Here is a 27,182-nt window from a genome sequence, read left to right on the forward strand (position 1 = left end):
ACCCAACCTGCACATCTTTGGACTGTAGGAGGAAACCGGAGCTCCCGGAGGAAACCCACGCAGGCACGGGGAAAACGTGCAAACTCCACACAGACAGTCACCCAAGGCCATAATTGAACCTGGGTTGGCATTGTGAGGCAGTAGTGCTAACCACTGTGCCAACGTGCTGTCACTTGTCAATGGGATTTCCCACTGAAAATACCGGGAAACCCACGGGTGGTGGCTTGCTGCCGAAGGAACCAGAGAATCCGGCCCATCGATATTTGTACATGAAGGGTGGGATTCTCTGGCCGTTTGCTGGTGACAGGATTCACTGGTCCCGCCGCAACATCCCCCTGCTTGTGGGTTTCCAGGCAGCATGGGGTGGTTTCAGTGGGAAATCTCGTCGGGAGGCAAGAATTCCACCGCAACAAAAGGCACGGCCAATTTCTCTGTCCTCACTGGCAGTGGGGTGGACTCGCAACGGAGAATCCTGTACAAAATATCTTCAATTACATACTTTCTGCATCTGGGAGAGGTTAGATAAGTGAACACCATCTCTTTTATCTAACTCGGCTGACCGATAGTGGTTCCTCTGCCTCGCTCGAATATGCAGATTTCATAAAAGGTGATCCCAGCCTGCCAGAGGGGAATTTGAATTTAGTGGATTGGTATTTCAATACATTAACCAGAACATCACTCTGCCCAAATGACACAATGGTTTCCATGTTGTTAAGATCATGGAGATATCTTAGGCGGGTCAACAGGAGTATAATTAGGCAGGTCAACAGGAGTATAATTAGGCAGGTCAACAGGAGCATAATTAGGCGGGTCAACAGGAGCATAATTAGGCAGGTCAACAGGAGCATAATTAGGCAGGTCAACAGGAGCATAATTAGGCAGGTCAACAGGAGCATAATTAGGCAGGTCAACAGGAGCATAATTAGGCGGGTCAACAGGAGCATAATTAGGCAGGTCAACAGGAGCATAATTAGGCAGGTCAACAGGAGCATAATTAGGCAGGTCAACAGGAGCATAATTAGGCGGGTCAACAGGAACATAATGAGGTTTGTGTGGACGCGAGGGACTCCGAGGGTGAGAAGGGTGTTCCTGTAGCGGAGTAGAGATAGGGGGGGGCTGGCACTGCCCAACCTCTGTGGGTACTACTGGGCCGCCAATGCGACGATGGTGCGCAAGTGGGTGATGGAGGGGGAGGGGGCTGCATGGAAGAGGCTGGAGACGGCGTCCTGTGTGGGTACGAGTCTGGGGGCGCTGGCAACGGCGCCGCTGCCGCTCCCTCCAAGGAGGTATACCACGAGCCCGGTAGTGGCGGCTGCCCTCAAAATCTGGGGGCAGTGGAGGCGGCACAGGGGGGAAGTTGGGGCCTCGGTGTGGAACTCAATAAGGGTTCGTCCCAGGGAGGACAGATGGAGGGTTTTCGGGGTGGCACAGGGCAGGGATACGAAGGTTGGGAGACCTGTTTGTGGACGGGAAGTTCGCAAGCCTGGGTGAGTTGGAGGAGAAGTATGGGCTCCCCCCCCGGGGAACACCTTCAGGTACTTACAGGTAAGGCCGTTTGCCAGGCGGCAGGTGGTGGAATTCCTGTGGCTGCTGCCACACACAGTACAGGACAGGGTGCTCTCGGGGGTTGGGCGGGAGTGGGGAAGATCTCGGAAACTTACCAGGTGATGCAGGAGGAGGAGGAGGCCTCGGTGGTGGAGGTGAAGGGTAAGTGGGAGGAGGAGTTGGGAGAGGAGATCGAGGAAGGGACGTAGCAGATGCCCTTGGGAGGGTGAACTCTTCCTCATCGTGCACGAGGCTCAGCCTCATACAGTTTAAGGTGCTGCACAGGGCACACATGACCGGGACAAGGATGAGCAGGTTCTTTGGGGGGCGAGGACAGGTGTGTTAGGTGCTCAGGGAGCCCAGCAAACCACACCCATATGTTCTGGGCATGCCCAGCGTTAGAGGAATTTTGGAAGGGCGCAACGAGGACGGTGTCGGGGGTGGTAGGATCCAGGGTCAAACCGGGCTGGGGGCTCGCAATATTTGGGGTGGCAGAGGAGCCGGGAGTGCAGGAGGCGAAAGAGGCCGGTATTCTGGCCTTTGTGTCCCTGGTAGCCCGGCGGAGGATTCTTCTTCAGTGGAAAGATACGAGGCCCCCAAGCGTGGAATCCTGGATCAGCGATATGGCGGGGTTTATTAAGTTGGAGAGGGTGAAATTCGCCTTGAGAGGGTCGGGACAAGGGTTCTTCAGGCGGTGGCAACCGTTCTTAGACATCCTGGCAGAACGGTACACATTGGTCAATGGCAGCAGCAACTCGGGGGGGCGGGGGGGGATGAAAACTGAATGCTCAAGTTTTACCTGGTGTTAATCATATATTAATGATTTTAAAAATCAACTATCTGGATTAATAGCCCTCGCACCTGGGTGTCTTAAGAGTATCTAATTGTATTACAGTTTATTGTTGGTGAGGATGGATCCTGTGGTGTTATATACGAGCAGTCTTCTGCAGAGGGCCCACCCATTGCCACCATATTGGACCATGTTCTAGATTATTGGTAAGAAAGTACAGTACCAATTTGAACCCTCCTTTTTATTTAAAATGTTATTTCCCTTACCATTTGTGCTTGAGAGCGTGTGCAGATGACAATGTACATGACTGAAAGTCGCTGTTGTTGATATTGACAGGCTGATCAACTTTGGGTATGTTCAAGGGACACTTTGGCATCCTACCGTGGATGGAAGGGGTGAAGGGTTATTGCCAGACCTATAAGAGTTGGGGAGAGGGCAGTTGTGCTCGCAAACCAGGCGAGTCTAAGAATATTGGAACAGGTGGAGATTACATAAAATTCCCCTATCCAATGCCCCACTCTGCACATGCACAAAGTGATCCAGAATTCAGGACGAACAGCGTCCAGATGCAGGCAATGGATGGCTCAAGTACGGGATAGTCCTGGAAAATTTGGAATGGTTGGTCACCCTGGCTATTGAGGACATGTGGATGTGTGCTTGTTTCTACCCTCTAGGAAAATAGAGATATTAACCTACTTATGTCAAATAGGTTAATGATTCATTAGGATAGCAGCAGAGAAATGTCATTTCACTCTTTAGTAAATAGTTTGAACCTTTATTCGGGTTCTGGATATGGCAAAAGGTTGGCAGCGGATGGGGGTTTTGGTGCAATAAATTAAGGGAATTTATTAAGTAATAAAGTAATACTGGGCAGCACGGTAGCATAGTGGTTAGCACCGTGGCTTCACAGCGCTAGGGTCCCAGGTTCGATTTCAGCTTGGGTCACTGTCTGTGCGGAGTCTGCACATTCTCCCCGTGTGTGCGTGCGTTTCCTCCGGGTGCTCCGTTTTCCTCCCACAGTCCAAAGATGTGCAGGTTAGGTGGATTGGCCAGGCTAAATTGCCCTTAGGTTATGTAGGGTTGCGGGGATGGGGTGGAGCTATGGGCTTGGGTAGCGTGCTCTTTCCAGGGGCCGGTGTGGACTCGATGGGCCAACTGGCCTCCTTCTGCACTGTAAATTCCATGAGATTAACAACCAGGTGATATTTTACACACCGCCTTCACTCCCCGCAGTAGCTCGGATCAGGGAACAGCACTCGTGGGGGTCTCCCTGAGGGTCGCAGGTCCCCAGGTGCTTGCCCTCTGGTCAGGGTGGCATCCTGGTGCTGCTGGTGCCACCTGGGCACTCTGACACTGCCAGCCTGGTACTACCAAGGTGCCCAGGTGGTACTGCCAGCTGGCATTTTTCCCCACGCGGGGATTGGGTCTGAGGGTGCCCTGCGTGGCTGCAGTGGGTTGTGGGTTATGGAGGGGGCGGGGGGCGCGGGTGGAATGAGGACCCCTTTATGGGTGAGTTGGGGCTTTGGGGGCGGTTTCAGGGGTCACGTCAGGGATGGACGAGTTATCTGGGCGGCATTTAAAATCTCTCCCTGCACTGAGGAGTTCCAGCGAGCGGGGCGCCTTAGTGCAGGAAATGGCACCAAGTACACTCTCAACGGGGAGTTCCCTGCTGAGGCCCCGAATGGAACCAGAGTCCCAGTAGGCAGGGTGGTGTTCCAATTCGGTTAGATTGAGCTCATAATCTCTGACACTGTAGTGTTCCTGTTGTACTGCGCTGCAGTGTCAGTGCTAACCCGGGTGACCAACTGTCCCATATTTTACAGGGCCTGCCTCTATTTGAGATGGCTGATCCTAGTCCTGTAATTTTGATCTTTGCCCTTCATGAATCCACAGTATTCACCTTTGCCTATAAACTAAGTTCTCCTCTTGGCAGGATGTTCTCACAGACTTGCCAGCAACCTTCGCCATTCATCCCTCGCCTCCCCAAATATGCCTTATTTTATTCCCCAAGAGATGGTCAACAGCTGCTAATTTTGGTGCTCTGGTCCTGGAGTGGGAACTGAACTCCCAACCTTCATCCTCAAAGACAAGAAACTAGCCACTGAGCCATAGCTAACACCAGTTCAACCCACTGTCAGTGTAATAAGGAATCATTGTTAATGTCTCAGAAACCATGAAGTCTTAACATGAGACATGGACTCGCATTCCTGAAGAACTACCATGTGTGATAAACTGGACCCAAATCATCTCCATCGTTGTTTGTAGTTTGACAATTCGACCCAATCTGCTGATGTGCAGACAAGCGAATCCCCTCAGTAATTTTACACAGTACTTAGCAATAAACATGCCACTTGTTTAGTCAGGAACGATGTAATGTAAAAATAGCCAAACATTTAGATATTTTTATTCAGGTTATTTTTGGAAGTCAGTTTGATCTGCTGAATATAATTAACTTGTTTACAGTAAGAAGTGTGTGGGGGAACTCTGTACATCTTTATGATTCTTTCAGGGTTGGTCTCAACACCCCAAATGGAAGGTTGTTAAGCTGCTGTGGAAAGTTCTGATAGAAGTAGTGGGGAAAGATGAATCCAAAAGTCAAAGTGCGATTTGGATCAGAACCAGGGGCGCGATTCTCCGAGCCCCCCACCGGATCGGAGAATCGCCGGGGGCCGGCGTGAATCCCGCCCCCGCCGTGTCCCGAATTCTCCGCCACCGGAGATTCGGCGGGGGTAGGAATCGCACCGTGCTGGTCGGCGGAAATCCCCCGGCGATTCTCCGGTCCGCGATGGGCCGAAGTCCCGCCGCTGTCAACCCACGCCAGCCGGCGTGGATTGAACCACCTTTCGAACGGCGGGACAAGGCGGCGTGGGTGGGCTCTGGGGTCCTGGGGCGGGCGCGGGGCGATCTGGCTTCGGAGGGTGCCCTGGCCCGCGATTGGGGCCCACCGATCCGCGGGTGGGCCTGTGCCGTGGGGGCACTCTTTTCCTTCCGCCTTCGCTATGGTCTCCACTATGGCGGAGGCGGAAGAGACCCCCTCCACTGCGCAGCGCGGGGATGCCGTGAGCGGCCGCTGACGCTCCCGTGCATGCGCCGCACGGCAAAGTCATTTCCGCGCCAGCTGGCGGGGCACCAAAGGCCTTTCCCGCCAGCTGGCGGGGCAGAAATCAGTCCGGCGCGGGCCTAGCCCCTCAAGGTGAGGGCTCGGCCCCCCAAGATGCGGAGAACTCCTCACCTTTGGGGCGGCGCGATGCCGGACTGATTCGCATCGTTTTGGTCGGCGGACATCGTGCCGATTGCGGAGAATCCCGCCCCTGTTGTGAGGCAGTTTAAGGGATGAGTTCCATCTCCCATTGGATGGGATAAAAGTAACACATCCCTGACTGACCTGAACAGTAACCATAACCATGTCCCTCACCCAGGCTGACTTCACTTCTGCAGGGAATAAGATGAGAAATATAATTAATTAATATGATATCTAATTAATAAACATAATTATCTGTGTATAAACTTTAAAGAGATTGATACCATACTGTGTTTATAGAAGATTAAAAATGTTGATTTTATGTATTGCATTTATAGTAAGGATCCAGATACAGTTCGAGCTCCCATGATTCCTCTCCCTTTACCCAAGAAGCTTTATTTTTACATCACTCCAGAGATTAAGAGGGACATTGAGCATGCCAAACAGAACCTGGACATGTGAGTATTGCAGCTGCCAATTAGGAGTGTGTGTCGTACATATGGGATTGGGCGCAAGCAACGCAAATAAAAACCCTAAATGTTTAGTGCCACTATTCAGCTGTCGGTTTGTTTATATATCTCCCGTCTAATCTAGCTTTGACTCTTCCTTCTCTCTCAATATGGTTTCCTGAGCCTAATCCTGTCCATGGAGTCAAATGCTCATTATGCCACAGCTAGAGTACTGTGTGCAGTTCTGGTCACCACACTTTAGGACGTATGTGATTACACCAGAAAAGGTACAGAGGAGATTCCCAGGATGTTGCCTGGGATGGAGAGTTTCAGCTATGGTTAGAGCTAGAGTTGTTCTCCTTCGGGCAGTGAAGGCTGAGGGGGGAACTGACTGAGGTTAACAAAATTATCAGGGACAGAGATAGGAAGGAACTTTCCCCCTTAATAGACAGGTTGAAAATGGGAGACATAGATTTAAGGTAAGGGGCAGGAGATTTAGAGGGGATTTGAGGAAAAACCTTTTCTCCATAGGGTGGTTGGAATTTGGAACTCACTGCCTGAAAGGGTGGTCGAGGCGAAAACCCTCACAACATTTACGAAGCATTTAGATGAGCACTTGAATCACCATAGTATACAAGGTCACGGACCAAGAGCTGGAAAATGGATTAGAATAGATGAGTAATTGATGTCTGGCATAGATACAATGGGCCAAAGGGCATCATTCTCTGCTGTACAACCCTGACTCTACAATACAATCCTGAATGCACACAAACAAAATGGAGGCGATTTCCTTTGTGTCTAGGACTGGTGAAATTGTAACCGTGCCTGGGAAGAATTTGTTTATGATTTTACCACGCTCGGTGGAAATCTTATCCTCAGGGCATTTGCCCAGAATCCGTTGGTTAGAGTTTCAACTTTGTTGTGCTGTTTCTTTTTTTCTGAGTAAATAGCTTGAAGCCAGCCAAACCATTCCAATAAATGGCAAGATTTTGAACAAAAATTAAGTTCAGCGTCAATTAAGTTTTCGCAGTTTTGTGCATTGGTTTAGAATACATTGCACTAAAGTTCAGCCCCATCCTTGAAAGTCACAATGATCCCAGTTTGAACTGTTTACCACTGGTAGGTTCTGCAAACTGACTCTAAAAAGGCTTTAAAGATTAAGTTAGTTCTTTTAGGTGGAAGGAAAATAATAGATGTGTTAAATACATTGCAATTCATTCTTGGGTTGAGGGTGTCACTGGAAAGGTGGCATTTTATAATAAATAATTCATTTACGGGATGTGGGTGTTGCTGGTTCAGCTAGCATTTATTGCCCATCCCTAATTGCCCAGGAGAGGGGTGTGGTGAGCTGCCTCATTGAAACCGCTGCAATCCCTAAGGTGTAGGTACACCCATCGTGCTGTTAGGGAGGGAGCTCCAGGATTTTGATCCAGTGAAGGTGAAGGAACGGCCGATATATTTCCCAGTCAGGATGGTGAGTGGCAGCATAGCATGGAAACCACACAAAAGTATAGCTCACTGGTTCTGATGTAAGGTTAGACTTTAATGATAACATCCGAACCCTAATTTTCTTTCAATAAATTTAGAGTACCCAATTCATTTTTTCCAATTAAGAGGCAATTTAGCATGGCCAATGCACCTACCGTTTGGATTGTGGGGGTGAGACCGACGCAGACATGGGGAGAATGTGCAAACTCCACACGGACAGTGACCTGGAGCCGGGATCGAACTGGGTCCTCGGCGCCGTGAGGCAGCAGTGCTAACCACTGTGCCACCGTGCCGCCCGCAATCAAATCCTAACTTGAGTGTAGCTATTCTTTAGAAAGCTTTTGTAGAGTTGTAAAATATAGAGTCAGCTGAAATTGTATTTCTGTTACAGCTTAGTTACTGACTTGGACATCAGCTGCTTCACCTACAGGAACTTTGGCAAAGACTTTCCCAAACTCCACGGTGTGAGTCCAGACTGCTTCGTTCAGATGGCACTACAACTGGCCTACTTCAGGTACGTACTCCAGTGGAACAAAATACACCATTCTAGTGATGTCGGATTTATCTCTGTTGAGCTGGTGTGAATTGAGTAACTGACTGATGCACTCCATTATCGAGGTTCATTTAAAGGTTCTTGGGACTGGATGACGTTAGGATTGTACTAATCCCCTCATCTTGCCTTCTTCCTGATGAATTCTGCTTGGATTCGCCAAAAACTGAGCTCACTTTAAATTTACAATTTTTTGAAATTTTGTTCAACTATTTAAGATCTTGTGTGACTTTCTGCTATCTGTTTATAGAAGCAGATGAAATGTGTTTTCTGGAGTCACATTTAAAACCAGGAATTCACCACAATTACTGCGTGTGATAGTGATGGTCACATTCTAACCACACTCTGAGTAAAGAAGTTACTCTTAAATTTCATCGTGGATTTATTTGTGGCTATCTTTTGGCCCCTACTTCTGGTCTCCCTCACAAGTGGAAACATCCTTTCTAAGTCTACCACATCAAACCTTTTATATAATCTCTGATTGAGCACCATTTTACCTTCCTTCGAGCAGAGTTCCAGTCCATTTAATCTTTTTCACTTTTATTCATAGAATCGTAGAATTAACAGTGAAGAAGGAGGCCATTCAGCCCATCGGGTCTGCACTGGCCCTTAGAAAGAGCACCATATTTAAGCCCACACCTCCACCCTATCCCCGTAACCCAACCTAAACTATTTGGACGCTAAGAGCAATTTAGCATGGCCAATCCACCTAACCTGCACATCTTTGGTCTGTGGGAGGAAACCGGAGCACCCGGAGGAAACCCACACTGACACGGGGAGAACGAGCAGACTCCGCACAGACAGTGACCCAAGCCGGGAATCGAACCTGGGACCCTGGAGCTAAAAAACAACCGTGCTAACCACTGTGCTACCGTGCTGCCCTCCTAACTCCTTTATTCGTCTAACTCCTCTTAGAGTGTCCATTTTTCAACATTGTATGACGTTTTGGTAGAGACTTGACTATAATTTGGACCCTGGCTGGCCAGAATAGAACATATCGCAAACAGGATAATCTATTCCAGTCTGTTAGTTTAATCTTCGTTTTGACTCATCCTTTTTCACTCGGGATCGAGCACAGCTGCTCAGTCCATCTTCCTCCAACAACCTGTTTCATAGTCTGCCCCGAACAGTTTCTGCTTTCTCCAAATATGTCCTACCATTGAATGGTTAAGTGTGTTGGCGCCCAGATTTGTAACAATGTTATATCAGAGCTGTGATGTGCCATTGATCAAGAGACATAGCTGTGCCTTGGGTTGTTATTTCATTCCCGTTCCTATAACACGCATTTCTTTACAGCCTAGTACTTTCCCATGACTGGATCAATCAGATAATTTAGCAGTGCATTGGCCCATGATAGCCTGGAAGCACGCCAAGGCAGCGGTTCTCAAAAGGCTGTACCTATTAAGCTAAATTACCCATTCAGTAATGAGATTGTGGCGCCATGCTGAATGAAACATGGTCCTATTTGGTGAAGACGGTCAACAATAATCCTTGAATTTTTCTGTTTGTTTCCTTTCATTTATAAAAAAAGTTGCAATGCTCATCTTAAAACACTGAGATTTTCTGAGCATGTGTGAAGGTTCACCAGACTGATTCCAGCGGTGACAGAATTGTCATTTGGGGGGCTGGGGAGGGGGTGGGGGGGGGCGGGGGGAGCGGAATAGGATCGACTAGGCCTGTACTCACTGTAGTTTAGAAGAATGAGAGGGGATCTCATTGAAATGTATAAAATTCTGACAGGGCTGGACAGATTGGATGCAGAGATGATGGTTCCTCTGGCTAAAATCTACAAGGGGTCACAGTCTCAGGATGTGGGATTGGCCATGTAGGACCGAGATGAGGGGGGGCGACACGATGGCACAATGGTTAGCACTGCTGCCTCACTGCCAGGGACCCGGGTTCAAGTCCGACCTTGGGTAAATGTCTGTGGTGAGTTTGCACTTTCTCCCTATGTCTCCCTTTGTTTCCTTCGAATGCACTGGTTTCCTCCCACAGCCTAAAGATCCACTGCAGCTTGGGTGGATTGGCCATGCTATCCAGGGATGTGCAGATTAGGTGGGGTTTCGGGGATACGGTGGGGGAGTGGGCCCAGTCAGGGTGCTGTTTCAGATGGTCGGTGCAGACTCGATGGGCTGAATGGCCTCCTTCAGTACTGTAGGAATTCTATGGTTCTATTCCATGAGGAGAAATATCTTCACTCCAGAGAGTGGTGAACTTGTGGAATTCTCTACCACAGGAGGCTATAAGGCCAAATCACGGAATATATTTCTGAAAGAAGTAGATTTCTAGGCTCTAAATGCATCAAGGGGTATGTGGAGACTGCAGGAGGAAGGCTTAAGATAGAGGGTCAGCCAGGATTGGATTGAATGGCAGAGCAGGCCCAATGCCCCAATGCCCCAATGGCCAAATGGCCCAATGGCCAAATGGCCCAATGGCCCAATGGCCAAATGGCCTGCTCCTGCTGCTATTTCTATGATGCTACAAACACACAAATTGATCTTCAGGGACACATTTATGTGCACTGCGCGTTCACTAGAGTAAGGCTTCCTGCCTGGTAACATTAAACAGCTCTAATAGCCAAAACATCAAGGCTGTATTATTAAGTAGCTGCCATTTACTCTGATGTGTTCTCATGTTTCATTCCAAAGTTGGATTGTGTTTTGGAAAATATGGATTTTGTTTAAAAGTATAGAATGTGGTTTTAATTTGCAGCAAGCTCCACACCTATCTGGTACTAAGTTGAAAATGTCAGCCTTGTTTTGAAGCCTGGCTGTTTATTCAATCATCCCCATTGATCTCATTGTTACATCTCTTTACTGCCACTTTCAGAATGTACAAGGAACTGTGTGCCACATGTGAGAGCGTTTCAGTGAGAAACTTTCACTTGGGACGCACGGATGTAATCCGGTCATCATCTGCAGATTCCTTGGAGTTTGTGAAAAGTATGGATGATCCAGAAAAGGAGGTAATTTGTCATTGGAATTGTAGAGCAATGTGTTTCACCTCCTCCACCCACATTTTAAATTAATCCTGAACCTTAAAATAGCGGAAATAGATATTTAATGACTTTTGAAGTTTGAACAATTGCAGGAAAATGCATTGGTGATGGCCTCTAATCAGTGCAGGGGCCATTCCTGTACCCACCATAACTGAGTAAAATGACAACAATGACAGCTTGTAACTAAGTCACATTATTAATGTGAAAAAACATCCCAAAGTACTGCATTATTCATTGATATCTTGGAGGTGGCATCAAATGAAGCTATTCCTAAGCTTTGTTGGTACAGTTTAGGAACATTGTTAGGTGTTTATTATAAACCCCCAGATAGTCAGTGGAAAATTGACAATTTGCAGAGTTGTGTAAAAATAATAATCGGCCAACTATATGTGATGATTTCAACTTTCCCAACATTAATTGGGATAGTAATAGTATTGAGCGTTTAGATGGAGTGGAGTTCTTGAAATGTATACAGAAGAACATTTTAGCTTAATATGTACAGGGTCCAACAAGGGATGGCACAGTGCTGGATCTAATTCTGGGGAATGAAGCCGGACAGGTGATTGGTGTATTGATGAGGGATCATTTTGGTCATGGCAACCACAACTTGGTACAATTTAAGCTTGTTATGGACAAAGAAATAGACCAGTTGCAAAAAACGGTTTTGCATTGTGGGAGAGCGGACTTCCTAGTAAAATAAGGCAGGATCTGGCCAAGGTAGACTGGAAAGAGTTACTTGTGGGGAAATCTACAGAAGAGCAGGGGGATGGGGGGGTCGTTCAAAAAGGAAATGGGGAGGGTACAGCCCAAGATGTTCCTTCTAGGATGTGGTAGTCTATGTAGAGGTATTACGGTACCTGGTAATGCTGGAAACACCATTGGTAGATATTGTATGTTTCCTATTGGTCAAGCTGTATGGTAGCTCAGCCCTGCAAGGCGGGGTATAAGAGCCCGTGCCGCCCCAGCAGCCTTCTTTCTGTACCTGAGCTGCTGGGGGAAACATCTAGCTTATTAAAGCCTTCAGTTAGACTACAACCTCGCTTTAGTGGTCATTGATTGTGCATCATAGGGTAATAAGAAGGAGTAACAAACCCAGAGAACCATGGACGGCCAGAGATATTCGGGATACGATGAGCAGGAAAAGACAGTCATTAAGCAAGAACAAGGAGAGCAGATCAGCGGAGGCATTAGTGGAGTACAGAAAGTGCAGGATAGAGCTTAAGAAAGCAATTAGGAGAGCAAAGAGGGGATATGAGAATGCTTTGGCTGGTAAAAGTAGGGAAAATCCCAAGGTATTCTATAAGTATATCACTGGGAAGAGGATAACCAGCGAAAGATTTGGGCTTGTTAGGAACCAAGAAGGCAATCTGTGGGTGGAGCCAGAGGACATTGGTCGGTTGTTGAAGGAAGACTTCACATCAGTATTCACCCAAGAGAATGAGAAGATAGGTATGGAAGTCGGGGAGAGAGACACTGAGGTCCTTGAGCAAATTGACATAGGCAGTGACAAGGTATTGGAGGTGTTGGCAGGCTTAAAAATGGACAGATGTACAGGTCCGGGTGAATTATGTCCCAGGCTGCTGAGGGAGTAGATTGCAGGGGCTCTGACCCAAATTTTTAATTCCTCTCTGTCCAGGGGGGAGGGGGAGGTGCCAGAAGACTGGAGAACAGCTAATGTGGTCCGACTATTTAAAAACGGTTGTAGAGGTAAGCCAGGGAACTACAGACCAGTGAGTTTCACTTCAGTGGTCGGGAAACTATTGGAGAAAATTCTGAAGGAGAGAATCCATCTCCACTTGGAGAGACAAGGTTCGATTAGGGACAGTCAGCATGACTTTGTCAGAGGGAGGTCATGACTCACAAATTTGATTGAATTTTTTGAGGATCTGACCAGGTGTGTAGATGAGGGTAGTGCAATTGATACAGTTTATATGGATTTCAGCAAAGCTTTGACAAGGTCATTCATGGAGACTTGTAAAGAAGGCAAATGCAAGTGGGATACAGGGTAATTTGATAAGGGGAATTCAAAATTGGTCTAGCTGTAGGAGACAGAGGGTGAGGACACACGGCTGCTTTAGTGACTAGAAGCCAGTGGCGTACCACAGGGATCGGTGCTGGGTCCCCTACTATTCGCCATTTATATGAACTACATACATGACTATGTGGGGGTAGGATGAGTAAGTTTACGGATGACGCAGGTAGTTAACAGTGAGGTTGAGTGTCATGGCTTACAGGAAGATATGGTCAAATGGGCAGCAAAGTGGCAGATAGAAATTAACCCTGAAAAGTGTGAGGTGATACCCTTTGAAGGAGTAATTTGACAAGGAAGTATTCAATGAATGGTATGGCATTGGAAAGTTCCGAGGAACAAAGGGACCTTGGTATGTTTGTCCATCAATCGCGTTAGCAATGTAGATCTTGGGTGGGAGCTGGTTTCACATTCGCTCCCTCCCGCACCGATTTCGAGCACACCCTGAGTGTAAAGTTCAGATCAACGGCTGGAGATATTAAAATTGGGCGTGCTCAAGAGTCCAGAGTTAGAGTAGCGCGGATATCTGGAGGGTTTTACTGTTGCAGGAGATTACAGAGAGCATGGGGGCATTTGAAAACATGAATGAGAATTTTAAAATCGTGCTAACCACTGTGCTGCCCACTCTCATCATTAAAATGTTTCCAAAGTGCCAGATTTCCACTCTTCCCACTCAAATGAACAATCCCTGCAGTCAGTTAAGTTTGAACTGAAAAGCTAAGGTCTGGTCTCAGCTGCAGTTAAAACTGGCCAAACAAGCTGCTCTTCAAATATTAGGATCCCCGCCTGTCGTGATTCTCACCAGAAGGTCTGCTGACCATATTATTACAGTGAAATGGGTAGTTAATTAGCTTATTTGGCTTTTACATTGATGGTTAAATAACTCAAGCGGGGTTTCTGACTTTCTGACTTGCCTGATACCGTATTGTTGGAAACGAGTGTTCTGGCATCGTAAATGGCAACCAACATCATCATGCCCCATAATACACTCTGCGAAGCAGGAAACGCTCCGGATCATGGAGCTCTTCAAGTTTGTCAGAAACTAGTTCGGGAATAACCAAGGTTAATTTACTTCGGAAGCACCAGTTACAAGAGAGTTTCACTCACTGATCCCAGTGCTGAGTCTGATTGGAGAACCTCAGTCACTGATCCCAGTGCTGAGTCTGATTGGAGAACCTCAGTCACTGATCCCAGTGCTGAGTCTGATTGGAGAACCTCAGTCACTGATCCCAGTGCTGAGTCTGATTGAGAACCTCAGTCACTGATCCCAGTGCTGAGTCTGATTGGAGAACCTCAGTCACTGATCCCAGTGCTGAGTCTGATTGGAGAACCTCAGTCACTGATCCCAGAGCTGAGTCTGATTGGAGAACCTCAGTCACTGATCCCAGTGCTGAGTCTGATTGGAGAACCTCAGTCACTGATCCCAGTGCTGAGTCTGATTGGAGAACCTCAGTCACTGATCCCAGTGCTGAGTCTGATTGGAGAACCTCAGTCACTGATCCCAGTGCTGAGTCTGATTGGAGAACCTCAGTCACTGATCCCAGTGCTGAGTCTGATTGGAGAACCTCAGTCACTGATCCCAGTGCTGAGTCTGATTGGAGAACCTCAGTCACTGATCCCAGTGCTGAGTCTGATTGGAGAACCTCAGTCACTGATCCCAGTGCTGAGTCTGATTGGAGAACCTCAGTCACTGATCCCAGTGCTGAGTCTGATTGGAGAACCTCAGTCACTGATCCCAGTGCTGAGTCTGATTGGAGAACCTCAGTCACTGATCCCAGAGCTGAGTCTGATTGGAGAACCTCAGTCACTGATCCCAGTGCTGAGTCTGATTGGAGAACCTCAGTCACTGATCCCAGTGCTGAGTCTGATTGGAGAACCTCAGTCACTGATCCCAGTGCTGAGTCTGATTGGAGAACCTCAGTCACTGATCCCAGTGCTGAGTCTGATTGGAGAACCTCAGTCACTGATCCCAGTGCTGAGATTGATTGGAGAACCTCAGTCACTGATCCCAGTGCTGAGCCTGATTGGAGAACCTCAGTCACTGATCCCAGTGCTGAGTCTGATTGGAGAACCTCAGTCACTGATCCCAGTGCTGAGTCTGATTGGAGAACCTCAGTCACTGATCCCAGAGCTGAGTCTGATTGGAGAACCTCAGTCACTGATCCCAGTGCTGAGTCTGATTGGAGAACCTCAGTCACTGATCCCAGTGCTGAGTCTGATTGGAGAACCTCAGTCACTGATCCCAGTGCTGAGTCTGATTGGAGAACCTCAGTCACTGATCCCAGTGCTGAGTCTGATTGGAGAACCTCAGTCACTGATCCCAGTGCTGACACACTATGGGGAACATTGCTCATTGATCGCAGTATTAAATCTCATTGGGGAACAACACTCACTGATCCTGGTTCTGACTCTCACTCGGGAACCTCATTCACTGATCCTGATCCTGACTCTCACTTGGGAACCTCAGTCGCTGATCCTGGTCCTGACTCTCACTCAGGAACCTCACTCACTGATCCTTGTCCTGACTCTCACTGGGGAACCTCACTCACTGATCCTGGTCCTGTCTCTCCCTAGGGAACCTCACTCACTGATCCTGATCCTGACTCTCACTGGGGAACCTCAGTCGCTGATCATGGTCCTGACTCTCACTCGGGAACCTCACTCACAGATCCTGACTCTCACTCCGGAACCTCACTCACTGATCCTGGTCCTGTCACTCTCGGGACCTCACTCACTGATCCTGGTCCTGACTCTCACTCAGGAACCTCACTCACTGATCCTGGTCCTGACTCTCACTGGGGAACCTCACTCACTGATCCTGGTCCTGACTCTCACTCAGGAACCTCACTCACTGATCCTGATCCTGACTCTCACTGGGGAACCTCAATCACTGATCCTGACTCTCTCTTGGGAACTTCATTCACTGATCCTGACTCTCACTCCGGAACCTCATTTACTGATACTGGTCCTGACTCTCACTCAGGAACCTCACTCACTGAACCTGGTCCTGACTCTCACTGGGGAACCTCACTCACTGATCCTGGTCCTGACTCTCACTCAGGAACCTCACTCACTGATCCTGATCCTGACTCTCACTGGGGAACCTCAATCACTGATCCTGACTCTCACTTGGGAACTTCATTCACTGATCCTGATCCTGACTCTCACTCAGGAACCTCATTTACTGATACTGGTCCTGATTCTCATTCAGTAACCTCACTCACTGATCCTGGTCCTGACTCTTCCTAGGGAACCTCACTCACTGATCCTGATCCTGACTCTCACTGGGGAACCTCAGTCGCTGATCATGGTCCTGACTCTCACTCGGGAACCTCACTCACTGATCCTGACTCTCACTGGGGAACCTCACTCACTGATCCTGGTCCTGTCACTCTCGGGACCTCACTCACTGATCCTGGTCCTGACTCTCACTGGGGAACCTCACTCACTGATCCTGGTCCTGACTCTCACTCAGGAACCTCACTCACTGATCCTGGTCCTGACTCTCACTCAGGAACCTCACTCACTGATCCTGATCCTGACTCTCACTGGGGAACCTCAATCACTGATCCTGACTCTCACTTGGGAACTTCATTCACTGATCCTGATCCTGACTCTCACTCAGGAACCTCATTTACTGATACTGGTCCTGACTCTCACTCAGTAACCTCACTCACTGATCCTGGTCCTGACTCTCACTGGGGAACCTCACTCACTGATCCTGGTCCGGACTTTCACTCAGGAACTGCACTCACTGATACTGTACCGTCTCTCACTCGGGAACCTCACTCACTGATCCTGGTTCTGACTCTCACTGATCCCAAACTGACCCTAACTGAAGGACCACACTCACTGATTGCAATGACACCAGCATCAAATGGTAATTCAAGATGTACGGTCCACTCAAACGGAGACCAACTGATCACATGCAGTTCTGACACATGAAGAACACAAAATACACAGGAAATTCCTTCTACTCCAACATACAACAAAACAAACAATTACAAAGCAACCTTTTTTCTGACAGTATTTTTAACATTGTGAAGTTCAACATGATTAACGTTATGTACTTTTTTCCATTTCTAATAACAGGTTAGCCAGAAGGTAGCGGCATTGCACAAAGCCTTTGATTGTCACAGTGCTTATACAGACATGGTAAGAGGATATCTGTATCCAAACTCGTCAGTGTATCTGTCTGCAGGTTTTCCTTGTGTTTGGCCTTTCTTCCTGACACTTTGTGATCCAGTTTCCTGGGTGAGGGGAGGACCAAAGGCCAATTCAATTCACTTTTTGGGTCAGGAAAGGCTGGTTTCCTCTACCAGCTTCTCCAGGTAGAATTGAGAGGGAAAATGGTTGACGAAAATAGCCAGAAAGAAAGTTACGACTTAATTAAAGTGGGCTGCGATATGCAGACTGTCACAAGCTATAGATTAGGGATAGGAGCACAGGGTTTCTGAAATGAGATCAATCTGAGGAAGTGACAATGAAAGTAAACCGGTCAAGGGAGCTTGTGAGTAATGATAAGGGTAAGGCTGGGGCCATGGCTGCATTTTGAGGAAGATGAAGGGAGCCACCGGGTGATTTTTCAGTGACCAATTCCTGAAAGTACAATATGAACGGTTGCCATCTCCGGTAAAAACCTTCAATTGACCCCCCCCCCCCCCCCCCCCACCCCCATTGGTAGATTTGATTTTCTTGAGATGCAAAAACTCCATGAAGTCACCTAGTCACGCCAAGGTGCTGGTTGGCTTCACCAGTCTCGGGATTCGTTCCCGAGCAATCAGCGCGGTGAATGCCAGGGCATCTACCCGTCACCCGTCCGCTACTCCGGCAGGTTTCATACGCGGAATATAGTCACTAAAGGACAGGGTTCCAGCTCAATATTCAGGACTGCCAATATGGTGCTCTAACAAGTGACCCAGAAACGCACAAGCTTGGGACAGGACTAGAACATGAGCATGTGGCCGTCTCGAACAGCACTCGCACCTATCCTCAACCCCATCAAAGAAACAACTCATTCTGGCCTTGGTGAGGTGCACCCTAAACACTATCTTGAGCTGGATCAGACTCCGCCTCGCACAGAATGACGTAGCGTTCACCCTGCGGAGGGACTCATTCCAGATCTTTTCCTTCAGTATGGGTCCCAACACCACCTCCCATTTAGTCTTCACCCCCCTCCGCTGAGACCAATTCTTTCCCCAAAATCCATCCACAGATGCCGGACGTGCTACCCTCCTCTGACCCTGAACAGGAAAGAATCCTGTCCAATAAAGTTGAAGGCAGCGTCACCGGAAATGTCGGGAACGTCTGGCGAACAAAATTTCAAACCTGGATATACCAATGCTTCCGAGCTCAAGAGTCCATCTTTCTCTTTCAGCTCCTCCAGGTTGGCAAACCGCTCCTTCAAAATAACTCCCTCACTCTCTCCAGCCCCTTCCCCTTCCATCCCCCCAAATGTGGCATCCAACATCGCCTGTTCGAACAAGTGGTTCATACAAATAGAGGCCCACTTTGACGCTGACCTTGATGCTGCCAGATTTACCTCCATATTTTTAAAGTGGAGACAACGACCGGGTTTGAAGAGTACTTTACCAGAGCAAAAGGCAAAAGACGCAGTCGCCGGCACTCTCAAACTGGATCCTCTGCATGACCCACACTCCATCCGCACCCAGGTAGACCCCAGGTCTCCACACCACCCCGGCACCCTCTCCCCATTGGCAGCCCAGCAGTAAATCATCGAGTTTGGCAATGCACCACCGACTATCCCTCTGTAGGATCCCCCTCCGAATCTTCGGGGTTTTCCCCACCCATGTGAAACCCTATATAAGCCGCTCAACCCCCCCGAAAAATATTCGGGTAGGAATTCAGGAAGATACTGAATTAAAAAATAAAGATCTCAGCAAGATGTTCAAACCTATCCTCAACCCCATCAAAGAAACAACTCATTTTGGTCTTGTTGAGGTGCATCCTAAACACTACCGTGAGCTGGTATTGAACCCGGCCCGACCTTTGCAGGTCTGCATTGACCCTCCCCACTAGGCTGGTGTAATTCAATCTATGGAGCTGTGGCCAATCCTGAGCCACCTGGACCCCCAACTGAAAGCTAATCCCGGAAAGGCAAACCCCCAAAACTAGCTCCCCTCCCAGATGGGTTGAGCACAAAATACCCACTTTTCCCTAAATTTAATTGTGTCCTGAGAAGGAGCCAAAGCTCTTCAATATAGCCATTATGTCCACCATAACTGGCCCCGGGTATCTCGCATATGGTAGAAGATCATCCGCACACAAGGACACCGTGTTCCACCCTACCTCGAACAATTCCTCTCCATTTATCTTGAGGCCCTCAGGGCAATCGCCAATGCAAACAAGACTGTAGACATAGGACGCCAAGATGAAGATCTTGCTGACATTTTTATTTTTGTATTTCAGTGTCTCATCCCTCTATGTAGCTGAAATGACCCCAAACTCATGGTGTTGGTACACACGCTGGCCGAAGGAGTCGCATACAACAACCGTACGCACAACACAAACCCAGGGCTCAACCCAAACGTCTCCAAGACTACAAAGTGGTACCATAAGACATAGGAGCAGAATTAGGCCATTCGATCTGCTCCGCCATTCAATCATGGCTGATACTTTTCTCATCCTCATTCTCCTGCCTTTTCCCCAAACCCCTAATCCCCTTATTAATCAAGAACCAATCTATCTCTGTCTAAAAGACACTCCGTGGTTTGGCCTCCACAGCCTTCTGCGGCAAAGAGTTCCACAGATTCACCATCCTCTGGCTGAAGAAATTCCTCCTCAACGCAGTTTTAAAGGATGTCCTTCAGTCTGTGACCTTGGGTTATAGTTTTTCCTACTGGTGGAAACATCCTCTCCAAGTCCACTCTATCTAAGCCTCTCTGCTTCATGTAAATTTCAATTAAGATCCCCCCCTCATCCTTCTAAACTCCGAGTACAGACCAAGAGTCCTCAACCGCTCTTCATATGACAAGCTCTTCATTCCAGGGATCATTCTTGTGAACCACCTCTAGACCATTTTCAAGGCCAGCACATCCTTCCTTAGATACGGGGCCCGATACTGCTCACAATACTCCAAATGGGGTCTGACCAGAGCTTATACAGCCTCAGAAGTACATCACTGGTCTTGTATTCTAGCCCTCTCGACATGAATGCTCAGATTGCATTTGCCTTCCTTTTCTTTGTATAAATTTAGTGTACCCAATTCATTTTTTCCAATTAAGGGGCAATTTAGCGTGGCCAATCCACCTACCCTGCACATCTTTGGGTTGTGGGGGCGAAGCCCACGCAAACACGGGGAGAATGTGCAAACTCCACACGGACAATGACCCAGAGCCGGGATCGGACCTGGGACCTCGGCGCCGTGAGGCAGCAGGGCTAACCCACTGTGCCACCGTGCTGCCCTGCATTTGCCTTCCTAACTGCCGACTGAACCTGCACATTAACCTTAAGAGTTTCTTTAAGTAGGACTTCTGATGTCTCTTTGTGCTTCTTCATTTCTCCATTTAGAAAATAGTCTGTGCCTAAATTCCTCCTTCCAAAGTGCATAACCTCACACTTTTCCACATTGTATTACATCTGCCACTTCTTTACCCACTCTCCTCGCCTGTCCATGTCCTTCTGCAGCCTGCCTGCTTCCTCGATACTACCTGTCCCTCTAAATATCTTTATATAATCTGCAAACGTAGCAGCAGTGCCTTCAGTTCCTTCTTCAGATCATTAATGTATATTGTGAAAAGTTGTGGTCCCAGCACAGACCCCTGAGGCACACCACTAGCCACCGGCTGCCATCCTGAAAAAGGCCCATTTATCCCCACTCTCTGCCTCCTGCCAGTCAGCCAATCCTCTATCCATGCAAGTATCTTACCCTTAACACCTCCACTCAACCCTATTGAACATTTTTCTGTGTCCAGCGACACGATTATCTCCGGTTCCGGCCCAGCCGCTGGGGTGAGAACCACATTGAGCAGTCGCCTCACTTTGGATGACAACTTTCGGCCCTTCTAAAACCCTGCCTGCTCCTCCATCACTACCTCCGAGAGATAGGGATCTAACTATCGCCAGGACCTTGGCCAAAAGCTTCACATCCACATTGAGTAGTGAAATCGGGCAATAAGCACCACACTCCAGTGGGATCCTTATCCTTATTCAGGAGACGGGAGATGGTTGCCTGCCCCAACTTCTCGGGGAGAGAACCCCATTCCAGGGAATCATTATACATCCCCATCAATAGGATCCAACTGATCAGCAAACATCGTATAAAATTCTACTGCGAACCCATCCAGCCCCGGATGCGTCCTCCGTCAGCATCTTTCCTAGGGCTTTTCAGACCTCCTCTAATTCCAGTGGTGCTCCAACCCCTCCAGCAATTCCTGCCTCACCGGGAAACTCCAGACCCTCTTTAAAAACTCCCCGCTCCTTCCCTGATGGCTCCGACCTATAACGCCTCTCATAAAAGGCTCAAAATGCCCCATTTACCTTGTCTGGGGCAGAGACCAGCCTTCCCTCCGAATTCCTAAACTGAACAATCTCCCGAGCAGCCTCCTGCCACCTTAGCTGGTGAGCGAAGAGATGACTGGCCTTCTCCCCATACTCATACACCACCCCATTTAATCCCCTCAGCTGGCGCACCGCCCTGTCTGTAGACAGCAGGTTGAATTGCTTTTTCCTGCGTAGTTACGGAGTTGGGTCGCTCGCATACCCACGTTCCACTCGATTTAGAACATAGTTGATGAAACTAGTAATGCATGGTTGAACACACTTTATAGTACCTAGTTCTGTTGTCTAATTAGTGCTTTATTTTTAAACCTTGCATTATAAGGGAAAACTGGATAGGATCACTGAAGCAGTGAATGCTCATTAACTATCTGTGCAATTTGAATAGAATGTTTTACTTTTAAGTAATATATGTATTTGATTTTGCTCATAGGCACTGAAAGGAATGGCAATTGACAGGCACTTGCTGGGCTTGAAGCTCCAGGCTATTGAAGAAGGTCTGAGTGTGCCGGAGATCTTCATGGACACATCTTTTGCTGTAGCAACACACTGGAGGCTCTCGTCGGGGCAGGTGCGGCAAAGCTGGGAACAACTTCACTTCTGCCATTTTCAGCAGTGGTGACGTAGTAGTGTTGTCACTGGTCTAGCAATCCAGAGACCGAGGCTAATACCCAGATTCAAATACCATCATGGTAGATGGTGAAATTTGATTCTGGTTCACTAATGTCTTTTCGGGAAGGAAATCTGCCATCCTTACCTGGTCGGGTCTCCATGTGACTCCAGATCTATAGCAATGTGGTTGACTTTGAAAAACCAGCCAGTCAGTTCAAGGGCAATCAGGGATAGGCAATAAATGTTGGCCTTGCCCACATTCCCATGAATGAATTATTTAAAGAAAGGTCACTCCCAAATATTCTTCATTGTCTAATTTTTCTTTTCTGAAATGTCTGAAAATTTTCTGAAAGGTGTGCAAGGTTCCAACCATTTATGTAATGCCTCAGAATGTTTGAGGAGTCAAAAATTAATGTATGAGATGCAGGCGTCGCTGGTGAGGTCAGTATTTATTGCCCAACCCTAGTTGCCCTTCAGAAGGTGTGGTGAGTTGTCTTCGTGAACGCACTGCAGCCCCTGGGGTGTAAGTACACCCACATTGCTGTTAGGGAGGGAGTTCCAGGATGTTGCCCAGTGACGGTGAAGAATCGGTCGATGGTGTTTCCAGAAACGGCCGATGGGATGGTGAGTGACTTGGAGAGGAACCCAGGTATCTGCTGGCTCTTGTCCTTCTAGGTGGTAGTGGTCCTGGGTTTGGAAAGTGCTACCTAAGGAACCTTGGCAAGTTACTGCAGTGAATCTTTTCAATGGTGCACACGGCTGCGACTGTTTGTCGGTGGTGGAGGGAGTGAATGTTTGTGGAAGGGGGAGCAATGAAACGGGCTGCTTTGTCCTAGATGGTGTTGAGCTTTTTGAATGTTGTTGAAGCTACACTCATCCAGGCAAGTGGAGAGTCTTCCATTACACTCCTAACTTGTGCCTTGTAGACGGTGAACAGGTGTTGTTTATATTTTCTTTTATAAATTTAGAGTAACCAATTATTATTTTTCCAATTGAGGGACAATTCAGCATGGCCAATCGACCTAACCAGCGCATCTTTGGGTTGTGGGGATGAAACCCACGCAGACTCGGGGTGAATGTGCAAACTCCACACGGACAGTGACCCAGGGCTGGGATTCAAACTCAGGTCCTCAGTGCCGTAGTCCCAGTGCTAACCACTGTGCCACCATGCTGCCACTGTTGTTTCTTATATATTATTCATTAGAGAACAGATCTAATTTTAAATTAAAAATAGATTTAAATGAGCATAGAACCCTAAAATGTAATCTTGTTTGACGATCTTTTTGGGTTAAATAACATCACAATTTCCCCAAAAGTGACCCATTTATTCCTGCTCTCTGTTATCCATGTCAATATATTAACCCCAATCACGTATCCCTAATTTTATGGAATAACGTTGTGCGTTGACCTTAACGTTCAATTTTGGTGTTTTGCTTGGTCCTCATGTCTGTCTAATTGAGCCATAGTTCCCTGTTTGCATTTGGTCAGTGGTGACCACCAGCATGTTGATGGTGGGTGGAGAGGGTTCAGCAATGGTAATGTCATTGAAAGTCAAGGGTAGGTGGTTACATTCTCCTGGTTGGCGATGCACTCACACAAAAACTGGGGTATGAACAGAACATCCTACATTTATATGGCACTTCTCACTCTGTCTCAGTGCCAAGAGTAAATCACTTTGAACACAGTGGGCATTTTGTGCACAGCATGATCTCGCAACAGGAATGAGGTAAATGACCCACTGATTTTTTTTTTTTTAGTCGTGTTGGTGAAAGATGGAACGTTGGCCTGGCACTGGAAGAATGAACTATTCCTCATGAACCTCTGGGACAGGCGGGTGAGGGCTTGATCTGTCATCTGAATGACAGAATAACCTAGTCTGACAGTCAGGCCAGTTCGGTGCAGAAAATGCTGCTCAGTCAGCCTGGATTATATTTGGTTCTGGGAATGTAGTTTTTAATCCATTATTTTCCTACTCTGAACAAAGCCAAGCTCATACAAATCTCACCAATGGCATTGGTCTGATGTTATTTCAAGTTACCACCCTCCCCAGTCAATGCACTCTCAGATTTAATGAGGAGAACTCCGCATTGGTACAGCGAGTTCTATACTTTCATTCTTTTGGCATCTTGCAAGCTACAACTCAACCAATGTGCCTTACATCAATCACCCATTGATCCTCTCATTGACGTACAAACTTTAGGTGGTCTGATTCACTGAAGCTACTGCAATTCAGTGTATCATTAATTTTGGCGGACTCTGTAGCCATCCAGGATCAGACACATTGACCTCGGCTCCTTTTTTCATTTTTTTATTCAGATGTGGGATGTAGAGAATGTTGGCTAGGCCAGCATTACTTGTATATCCCTAATTGCCCCTTGAGAAGATGGTGGTGAGCTGCCTTCTTGAGTAATTTCACTCCTTGAGGTGCACCCACTGTGCTGTTAGGGAAGGAGTTCCAGGACTGACCCAGCGACAGTGAAGGAACGGCCGATATGTTTCCCAGTCAGGATGGGGAGTGACTTGGATGGGAACCTCCAGGTGGGGGTGATCCCAGGTATCTGCTGTCCTTGTCCTTCTAGATGGTAGCAGTCATGGGGTTGGAAGTTGTTGAGTAAGGAGGCTTGGCGAGTTCCTGTAGTGCGTTTTTTAGGTGGGACACACGGCTGATATTGTACGTTGGTGTTAAAGGGACTAGATGTTTGTGGATCGGGTGCCAGTTAAGATCTGCTTTGTCCTGGACCGTGCAAACTTCTTGAAATTAAAATGAAAACCACTTATTGTCACAAGTAGGCTTCCAATGAAGTTACTGTGAAAAGCCCCTAGTCGCCACATTCCGGCGCCTGTTCGGGGAGGCTGGTACGTGAATTGAACCGTGCTACTGGCCTGCTTTCAAAGCCAGCGATTTAGCCCAGTGTGCTAAACCAGCCCCTTGAGTGTTGTTGGAGCTGTGCTCGGATAGGAAAGTGGATGGCTTGCTCCTGACTTGCGCCCTGTAGATGGTGGACAGGTTTTGTGGAATCTTTATCCATGGGATAGAGGGAAGCTATGAGGATGATGTAGCGCTAGCAATGTACGGTTTCCGTTTCCTGAGCATGCAGAGCACAAAATATGAAGCCTGGCAAAAGTGAAGTTTAAGTTGCGGTACTGTGCCTGTATTAGCTGCTTTTATGTTGGAAGATTGGCTTTAATGTTGAATCTCTTCTCCTGTATAGGTGGTCGCCAGAGCAGACAGTGTGATGTGCTTCGGTCCCATGGTGCCAGATGGATATGGCGTCTGGTACAATCCCCTCGAAGATCATATCAATTTCTCGGTCTCTGCCTTCAACTGCTGTGAAGAGACGAATGCAGAATTGTTTTCAAAATCTCTGGAGACTGCTCTGTCAGACATGCAAAACCTCATTTTACAGACATCTAGTCAGACCGCATAGCGAAATCTGGCAGGAAAGTTATTCTCCTGTCCGAAGTGTACAATACATCCTTTATTATAAAGTCACTTTGAAAACTGTTTGGGTTAGGCAGACGACTGTTCGATCCAGATGTTCCCAACAACAGAAATGCTAGTCGGTACCCATCATAATGCCCACTTGGAAGATGCTGAAGACTGTTTAACACCAAGAATATGCTTTTGCTTCCTGTATTCAAAGATCAAGATTTAATGTCCTTGTTCTCAAAATGTGTTTGATGAAACCCATATTGTCATCTGTGAATGAAGAGTCTGTGTGTCTTGAGTTTACAATTACATATTGCAATGAGGTATGTTTGAGCAGATGCATTTCTTTTTTATTATTCATTTACATCATTTATTATTTCTTTTTAAAAAAATTTAAAGTACCCAATTTTTTTTTCCAAATTAAGGGGCAATTTAGCATGGCCAATCCACCTACCCTGCACATGAGACCCTCGCAGACACGGGTGAAATGTGCAAACTCCACACGAACCTGGGTCTGGGGTCGAATCTAGGTCCTCAGTGCTGTGAGGCAGGAGTGCTAACCACTGTGCCACCGTGCCGCCCTTTCATTTATTAATTTGCTTGGTGATCGACATCGTCCCTGATGCATTAACTGATTTCTAAATAGGTCAATATATGCGTGCAATATAAGTCTGTTACAACTTTAAGTTAAATCCAATTATTTTTCTTTTGACATCTTTATTCGCATGTTTTTGCACCAGATAATTGCCTCTCATATCTGCAGTCTAAAGATGTGGTACAGTAAAGATCTCACCAGCACTGTACGTGACTCTATTCTGAGATCTTGTGAGGTTCCACACCCCACACGTATATCCACTACCAGCCTTTTAGGCAATCTCATATTTCCCGCTTTTCATGCAGTAATGTTGCTGGTTACTTTAATTTGTTGTAAACACCCCTGTACTGGGGTCTGGATTGTAGTGCCATTACTTAGGAGTTCAGCAAGCTACCAAATTTCTTCTTGGGAATGTGAATTAAATTTGAAGTTCAATCCCAAAGAAGGTGACAAATATTTGCCATCCCTTAAAATGGTTTGTGAAAATACTTTGCTCAGTCACACTGTTTGAATTTGAAGTAGATTTTTTTCATGCAGATTTTCAGATACATTGCTGTAACGGGGCTTATTGGTTCTTGCCAGTGTTAGGAACACTATTCCACAAAATGTGATGAAATGCAACAGCATTTGAAATAAATAGTTCTTGCAACTGTGCTGTTTTCTCTCTCCCCTATTTATTGGTATCTAATCTTTCATGACTTTGATGTTATTGATTGCAAATGTGAAATTGAGAATAATGAGGAAAATTGAGGTTGGCTTTCGGTCACACAATTGTAAGTTTTCTCCACCTTGAACATATACCCTGAGGCTACGGAGAAGGTTGTTGATGTTTTTGCGAAACTGCTGGTAACATGTAGATCGCTGTTTAGAAAGGCCACGCCTACGTTTCACTCAGTTTGCTACCCGTCCGTCCTTCGAAAGGCCATTCAACCCATCAA

At 47.3% G+C, this 27,182-nt stretch overlaps 1 protein-coding gene across 1 annotated transcript in view; it reads left to right on the plus strand.

Moving 5' to 3' along the window:
* Positions 1-26,897, plus strand: part of LOC140390481 (carnitine O-acetyltransferase-like) — a 50,553-nt gene extending 23,656 nt beyond the window's left edge. The window contains exons 8-14 of the mRNA XM_072475645.1: positions 2,441-2,541; positions 5,915-6,034; positions 7,905-8,027; positions 10,893-11,028; positions 17,183-17,245; positions 22,041-22,178; positions 25,432-26,897. Of these exons, the coding sequence (XP_072331746.1) occupies positions 2,441-2,541; positions 5,915-6,034; positions 7,905-8,027; positions 10,893-11,028; positions 17,183-17,245; positions 22,041-22,178; positions 25,432-25,647 (897 nt within the window). The 3' untranslated portion in view covers positions 25,648-26,897. The remainder of the gene's footprint in view (positions 1-2,440; positions 2,542-5,914; positions 6,035-7,904; positions 8,028-10,892; positions 11,029-17,182; positions 17,246-22,040; positions 22,179-25,431) is intronic.
* The last annotated feature ends 285 nt before the right edge of the window (positions 26,898-27,182 follow it).

The sequence above is a fragment of the Scyliorhinus torazame genome, chromosome 14 (genome assembly GCF_047496885.1).
Source record: "Scyliorhinus torazame isolate Kashiwa2021f chromosome 14, sScyTor2.1, whole genome shotgun sequence".
NCBI classification, from domain to species: domain Eukaryota; kingdom Metazoa; phylum Chordata; class Chondrichthyes; order Carcharhiniformes; family Scyliorhinidae; genus Scyliorhinus; species Scyliorhinus torazame.